Genomic DNA, 7,641 nt, shown 5'->3' with positions numbered 1-7,641 from the left:
TCAAGCTTTTCCGGCTCAATTTGTAGGAGTGTGTAGTCACAAAAGTCCCTTTCTTGACTTTTGAACCTTGATTTATTGAAGAAGGTGGTATCTTGATCTTTTAGAGATCACATGCATATACTTTAAAATCGAGTATATGTACTCTTTAGCACAAAACAACATTTGAATTGATAATTTTAAATATTTATTCAGGGATTTCGGCATGCAACGCAATGTCGACCCGAATAAATATTTAAAATACCCACAGTCTGATGAGAGATTTTGAAATACATTGTCATAATATAAGAGAATTTCAAAATATGAAATGTATGTGCTGACAAACAGACATGAAAGTATAATACTCTAAACATAGCATTTTATGGGGCAATTTTATGCATAGTATTTCTTCAGGTATCGTCCATTGATCGGTGGCATGGGCCTTTGACCATTCAGATCGATCAGTTGATAAGCTCCTCCTTGAAATACCTTCTCGATGACGAAAGATCCTTCCGAGTTGGACACAAATTTGCCATCAATTTTTCTGTATGGGATGATTGGCCTTCTCTGCACCATGACCAATTCCCCTTCTTGAAATGATCGAAGACGCATCATTCGATCAAAGAACTTTGTCATTCTTACTTGATAGATCTCCAGGTTCTGCTGGGCTTGCAACCTGATTTCATTGATTGCATCGAGATCTTCCATTCTTAGGCGAGCATTTTGTTCTTGAGTCAGATCATTCTGAATCGCTACCCGGAGTGATGGTAGTTCAACTTCTAATGGCAGTACAGCTTCAACTCTGAACACTAGAGAGTAGGGAGTAGCTTTGGTTGGCATTTTATAAGTTGTATGAAAGGCCTATAGCACTTCTGCCATCTTCATATGCCATTCCCTTTTGTTCTTTATGAGAATCTTCTTTAACAGCTTCACCAGTGTCTTGTTGAAGGCTTCTGCCAGGCCATTTGCTCTTGGATAGTATATTGATGAATATCGCCAATCGATTTTGTGCCGATCAACGAACTTATAAATTTTTATACTTTTGAAAGCAGTTCTGTTGTCTTAGATTATGCGGCGTGGCACACCAAATCTGTAAACAACATTGTGGGTGAAGAAGTTGATCACGTGCTCAGACGTAACTTCTTTGAATGGAGCCGCTTCTACCCACTTTGAGAAGTAGTCGGTTGCTGCCAAGATAAAGCGGTGTCCTACTGATGATGGGGAATCTATCGGCCCGATAACATTAGTACCCCAACATTCAGATGGCCAGGATGCTATTGTAGGGTGCAGCGGATTTGGCGGTTTATGTATAACATCATAGTGGATCTGGTACTCATGGCACCTCTTAGCATGATTGATACAATCTCTGACCATGGTCGGCCAATAGTAGCCCATTCTTTTAATTTTGACTGCCATCTTGGGACCTGATTGGTGCGCTCCACAAAGTTCTTCGTGAACTTCTGCTATCACCTTATCAGCTTCTCGAGTCCCTAGGCATCTTAGTCACATTTGATCGAAGGCACGTCGATACAATATATTGTTAAAAAATGCATATCGTAGTGCTCTCTTTCTGATTTGAGCATCTAATAATTTGTCTATTGGTAGCTTACTTTCTTTGAAATAATCTATAAAGGTTGCCTCCAGTCATCTTCTTCTTCGACATCTAGACAATGCCACCATGATTCTGAAGCTTGACTGGCCTCTCATCTTTCCTTAGGAACTTGATGTTTTTCAAGTTGATCTTCGAGATCAACTGGTTGGGGAGGTTGAGGATCAACTGGAGTTGCATCCTGTTGGCTTGAATTTGGTATTCCCTATGCCTGCGAGAATTGTAGTAATGCTGGCTCTAGGATTCGCCGATTATGCACCATAATTATTATAGGCCATTCGTCATCCATATTCGCCATTTCTTTAGCCAATTTGGCAAGAAAATCGGCTTTGGCATTTTGACCTCGGGGAACTTGAGTTAGTTTGACAACTTAAATTTTCTTCATAAGCTCGAGAACTCACCGATGATAAAAGGCCAACTCAAACTTGGTGATTTTGTAAACTCCAAGTACTTGATTTACAATAAGTTGAGAATCACTGAAAATTTGGAGATTTTGGATTCAAACATTGATTGAAATCTCCAATCTTGCTATTAAAGCTTCATATTCAGCTTCATTGTTGGTCCGAGATTCAGTCAAGCTGAAAGAGAATCTCATTATGCCTCCCTCGGGCGCCACGAAAATGAGTCCGATTATGGCTTGAGCTTTCTCTAGATTTGGAGGCCGAGCACATTTAATTGATGATGCTCATTCAAAGTATATTTCCCATACTCGTAGCATCTCCTCCTCATTGACATTCTTGATCTGCTCGTCAGGTAGATCATCGTTGAGTGGTGAATCCTCAAGAATAGGATGTGCTGTGAGAAAGACTGCTAACACCTGCCCTTTTACTGCTTTCTATGGCACGTATGTGATATCAAACTGTAGTAAAATCACTTCCCACCTTGCCAAACAACATGTCAACGCTAGTCTTGTTATGAGAAACTTCAACGGATCGATCTTTGATATCAAGCTGATTTTATGAGATAGCATATAATGACGGAGCTTCTGAACAGCAAAAATTAAAGCCAAACAATGCTTCTCGATTGGAGAGTAGTAGATTTCTGCTCCTATCAACCTTCGGCTGATGTAGTAGAGCGCATTCTCTTTTCCTTCTTCATTATGCTGGGCCAATAATGTTCCGAGGGACTCTTCTAGGGCTACCGTGTATAGTATAAGAGGCTTCCCCGGGATTGGCGCCACGAGAATAGGAGGATTCAACATATATCTTTTCATGCTATCAAATGCTTCTTCGCACTCTTCATCCCATTTAAAACAGACATCTTTCTTCTTAGCTTTGAAAACGGCTGGCACCTACCCGACAGATTCGATATAAATCTCTGAAGGAAAGCAAACTGCCCTTGTAAGGAGCGGAGTTGTCGAAGGTTCTTTGGAGGTGGCATCTCCATGATCGCCTTGATCTTATTGGGGTCGACTTCGATGCCTCGATGTCGAACAACGTATCCCAAGAATTTGCTGGAGGAGACCCCGAATGCACACTTGAGAGGGTTCATCTTCAGATCATATTTTTTTATCCTTTCGAACACTGTCCTCAAGTCATCAAGGTGATCTTTTCGGTCCAAGCTTTTAATGGCCAAGTCATCTGCATAGCATTCGACTTTCTGATGAATCAAATCATCAAATATACGAGTCATCGCCCGTTGATAAGTGGCACCAGCGTTCTTCAGGCCAAATGGCATAACTATGTAGCAGAATATGCCTATAGGCGTTCTGAATGATGTATGTCTTTCATGTTCATGCGTCATTTTAATCTGATTATAGCCCGATGATCCGTCCATGAAGGAGAACATATCGTAGTTGGACGTATTGTCAACTAGAAGTTCTGATACTGGGAGTGGAAAGTCATCTTTCGGACATGCCTTGTTGAGGTTCATGAAGTCGATGCAGATACGAATCTGTCCATTCTTATTCTTTATAGGGACAATATTTGCAATCCACTCGGCATATTTTTCTTCAAAAATGAAGTATGCTTCTATGAGCTTCTTTGTTTCTGCAATCACATGCTCTTCAATCTCCAATCTCATTCTCATTGGAGCTTATTTGACGGGTGCTGCATCAGGCTTGATTGCCAATATGTGAATTGCCACTTCAGGGGATAAGCAAGGCATCTCAGCATATGTCCAAGCAAAATAGTCCCTGAATTCACAGAGGAGCTCTTTTATTTCTTCTATTTATTCTTCGGGTAGGAGAGAACTAATGAAGGTTGGGCGAGGATCCTCCTTAGTCCCCAAGTTGACTTCTTTTAGTTCATCCATAGTGGCTGCCTGTCCACCATCTTCAAGCTCTTCTTGTGCAGGCTTGGCTTCCACAGGTTGATCATCATAAGCATCAGCTTCGTAAATCTCATCAGTGCCACCATCATTGGATTCAATTTCCATACATATGATTGTCCGACACATCTCTTTCGGGAGGAATTTTTGTTTGATGAATCCGATGCCCTTATATGCGTCTATATCCTTTTGTCGTAATGGATGTGAATTTCTTCCATACCAGAGGCCCAAGCTTGTACGAAGCTATCGTTTAGTGGTAGGAATATTGATTTGCTTTTATAGCATTCTTTGAATATTTTTGGTATTGAACCTAGGTAGCCTCGTAGGAAATGATTCTTCAGAATCGAGGAGCATACAACACTAATCATTATTTTTCTCTTCGCGTACTCCCGTGGAATACAATACATTTCCAGGTGCAGTCCCCTTCTTCAGAGGAGGTAGATAAAGAGTGGAGAGTTCTTCAATCTTATGTACCTTGTTTGAATAGTTGCTATTTGAATGAGTTATATTTATATAAATTTATGAACTTCTGTTAGTTTTGATGATTCCAAACATTATTGTTCAAAATGTTAGGTTATTCTCTTAAAGCATTTCAGATAGCTTATGGCACTTGCTACTTGTGTGTACTTAACATTTCAGGAAAATCAGACTCCAGACTACGAAAACTTCAATTCAAATTCAACATGGAGAATATCTTTGTTTAATTAGAATGTTTGTACTTTTCTTTGAATTAATCTTTGCAATAGGGGAGTGTTTGTAACATTGAGTGAATAAAATCTTCACACACAAATAAGGAGACTCTTGAAATTTATACTGATCGTTACAGCGAAACGATATTTTATCGTACTGGACGATTCTGTCCAGTTATCTCTATTAGAGCATTGGAACGAATAGGAAACTATTGCTTTGAAAAAATTTTCTAAGTCTATTCGTGCAGGACGAAATTTATCATCGGTCCAGGCGATGGGTTACTGCAAATTTAATCAGTCAGACAATGATATATTACAATCAGTAAGGGCGAACAGTCCTCTTGGAAAATATTTCGGTAAAACGAACAATAAAATGTACAGGACGATCAGCAAATTTCTACACAAATTATTTCAGTCCAGAACGAAACAACAAAAATTAATGGTCGCGGCGATTGTTTCTCTGGAATTTTTGTCAAAGAAATAAATAATCGTCCAGGACGACGCTCTATGGCGAAATTTTTCCGTTCCAGACGGATCAAATTTTGTTACATACCGATAAAGACTTAGAAAGTTTTTCCAGCAGTTTTTTAGAACGACTTGTACATAACGGTTCGTATCGGACCGACCATGTTCGTAAATCAGGACGATCAGCCTGTCACGAAAGTCAGTTTCGTACAAATATCAAATTGGGTCTCGTTATCAGATACACGTTTAAACGTAAAATGTAACAGGAGATCAGGATCGTACAGGACGATCCCTACGTACAGAATTGAAAAATTTGCAAGTTTTTTGGGCGGTTTTCACCTTTGTCTTTTTATAAATAGGTCAAATTAGACTGCCACAATCTTTTTGTCCATTTGATCTTTCGTACCTCTTTGGGAGAATGCTAAGAGAGAGTGGAAAGAGCAGCAATTCTAAAGAAGGATTTCCTACACTGGAGCGAGAAAGGTCTTCACTTGGATTGCTAAGGTAAGAGTTCTCTTTGTGAATTTGAATATTCATCTTCACTTTTTTCTTTCTTCTTCTAGATTCTTTGAGAATGATCTGTCAAGGAGATACCGGTTCTCTGGCCGACACTTGGAGAGTGTGGAACAGCAAGGGTTCTCTGCCCTCCACTTGGAGAGTGTGAACAGACGATAGGGGTTCTCTGCCCACAAACTAGGAGAGTGTGAAAGGACGAAGGTTCTCTTGCCTACACTTGGAGGGTGTGAAAGGAACGACGGTTCCTCTGCCAACTATGGGTTTTGTGTAAAAGGATGGACGGTTCTTCTACGCACCAGGCGGAGTGGTGAAAAAGAGTGTGGTGTTGTATAGGGCTTTCTCACGGCTCCTTCGCTGTGAGTGCAAAAAGTGAGTCACTATTGGTATTAGTGCACATACTCAAGGTGCTCTTGAGGAGTGGATTGTAGGCTCTGGTTACTAGACCGAACCATTATAAATTGGTGTCATTTACTTTAATAGCTTATTTACGTTTCGCACTTTAAATTCAGTTTAAACAATCTGTGGTTGAAAAAACATTTTTCTCACTAACTTTAAAGAAAATTTATTTTCGGTTCAACTTTATTAATTAGAGGGTTTAAAAATTTTAAAAACTACCAATTCTACCCCCTCTTTTGGTAGCCTTGGGAGCATTTCTTAGGCTTAACAACCTATTACTGGACTCACAAGTGGTATCAGAAGCAGAGTTTCAAAATCATAAAAGTTTGAACTATCTTTTTGATTAACAGTAGATGGCTACATTTGGAAACCGAAACACACTGAGGGTTACTCTAATCACTAGACTCCACTTGTTTGACATATTCCTTTTTGATTTTTTGGAAAACACGGCATGTCTAACTTTCTTAAATAGTCAGTTGATTATCGCATGTGGATGCTAGTCCAGGAGGTTACCAAAACCAACTAGATTAGTTGAATGTGGAATTAGGGTAGATAACCTATACAGATTGGACCTATAGAAGAACGTGATTAGCACAAATTTAAATGGAAATGTTTAATAGTTTCTTTGTGCTTTAAAATCTGAAGATTAAATGCGAGTTTTCACTTGTAAAAGCGGAAAAGGAACATGGGGATAGACTCTTGTATTACTTATGAGGGACAAATGGAGGTTAAGGCAATCTAGTACTCAATATCTTGTTACATATGAAACGAATTATTTGCAATGAATACTAAATGAATCTATATCTGACATGTAACAAGAAATTCACTCAAATTGTCAACTCTTTGGCATGACCTTTGGTAGGGAATTACATAATGCTTGAATGGGTTAATAAGATTTTCGTTGTTTACCTACTGCATACGATGCTTAAAATTATGCAATTTAAGAGTCAAAGATTGAAATTTATTCTATATTGACAATCTTTTGGTTCACTCATTGCTTAGCAGCTAAAGGGAGTAAAGTAAGAAAGATTGATGCAGGTGAACCAAGAAAAGGAAAAGAATGCTTGCATTAAATATGGAAGAGTCAGAAAGTGAACACTCAATCCCTGAGGATGAAGAGATATAGCACTGATTGACTAGACGAATTCAAGCTTTTTTTAAAAGAGGAAGGAGAAGAGACGCCAGCAATGGAATAGAGGTAAGTATACACAAAATGGCAGGGTTTCTAATGAGTGATTTGTTATGAATGCAGGAAACCAGGTCATATAAAATGATTGTCCAAAACTTAAAGCACTCTACGCAAGGAGAAGGTAGAGGAGAAACCAATGGTAAAGAAGGGCAAGAGAAGTTTCAAAAGGCTTTTTTGTGGGCGGATCAAGCTTAGACTCATCTGAGACTGAAAACGAAGAAAAAGTCACCAACTTTGCCTTGATGGCAGATAAAGCTGAACAATCAGATCAAAGAAGAGGTTGTGATTTTAAAACCATGATGAACTGTTTGAAGTTCTGAACACATGCATTGATGCATATAGGAAAACTAAAAAGATGCATTCTGTTTAAGTTTTAGAATTGGAAGAGCTTAATAGGAACACGAAATCCTTAAGAAAGATCATCGCTTTAAATTGATAACACCAATGAAACTACTTGATGTGGGGAAAAATTTTGAAATTTAAAATCATCTATTTGGCTGAACTTAGAAAAGAAATTTAAGAATTTAAGGATG

At 38.8% G+C, this 7,641-nt stretch overlaps 1 protein-coding gene across 1 annotated transcript; it reads right to left on the bottom strand.

The window, feature by feature from the left end:
- Nucleotides 1–1,038: 1,038 nt before the first annotated feature.
- On the bottom strand, nucleotides 1,039–1,350 carry LOC110114608 (protein NYNRIN-like). The gene has a single exon (XM_020847539.1). It carries the CDS (start codon nucleotides 1,348–1,350, stop codon nucleotides 1,039–1,041), a length of 312 nt encoding a protein of 103 aa, XP_020703198.1.
- Between the last annotated feature and the right edge of the window lie 6,291 nt (nucleotides 1,351–7,641).

The sequence above is a fragment of the Dendrobium catenatum genome, unplaced genomic scaffold (assembly GCF_001605985.2).
Source record: "Dendrobium catenatum unplaced genomic scaffold, ASM160598v2 fragScaff_scaffold_900, whole genome shotgun sequence".
NCBI classification, from domain to species: Eukaryota; Viridiplantae; Streptophyta; class Magnoliopsida; order Asparagales; family Orchidaceae; genus Dendrobium; species Dendrobium catenatum.
The sequence above is the reverse complement of the archived record's forward strand: the minus strand, read 5'-3'. Positions and strand labels throughout refer to the sequence as shown.

What these genes read in the sequence shown, in the direction of transcription:
- LOC110114608 (XM_020847539.1), bottom strand. Translation starts at nt 1,350, where the DNA reads ATGGTCAGAGATTGTATCAATCATGCTAAGAGGTGCCATGAGTACCAG.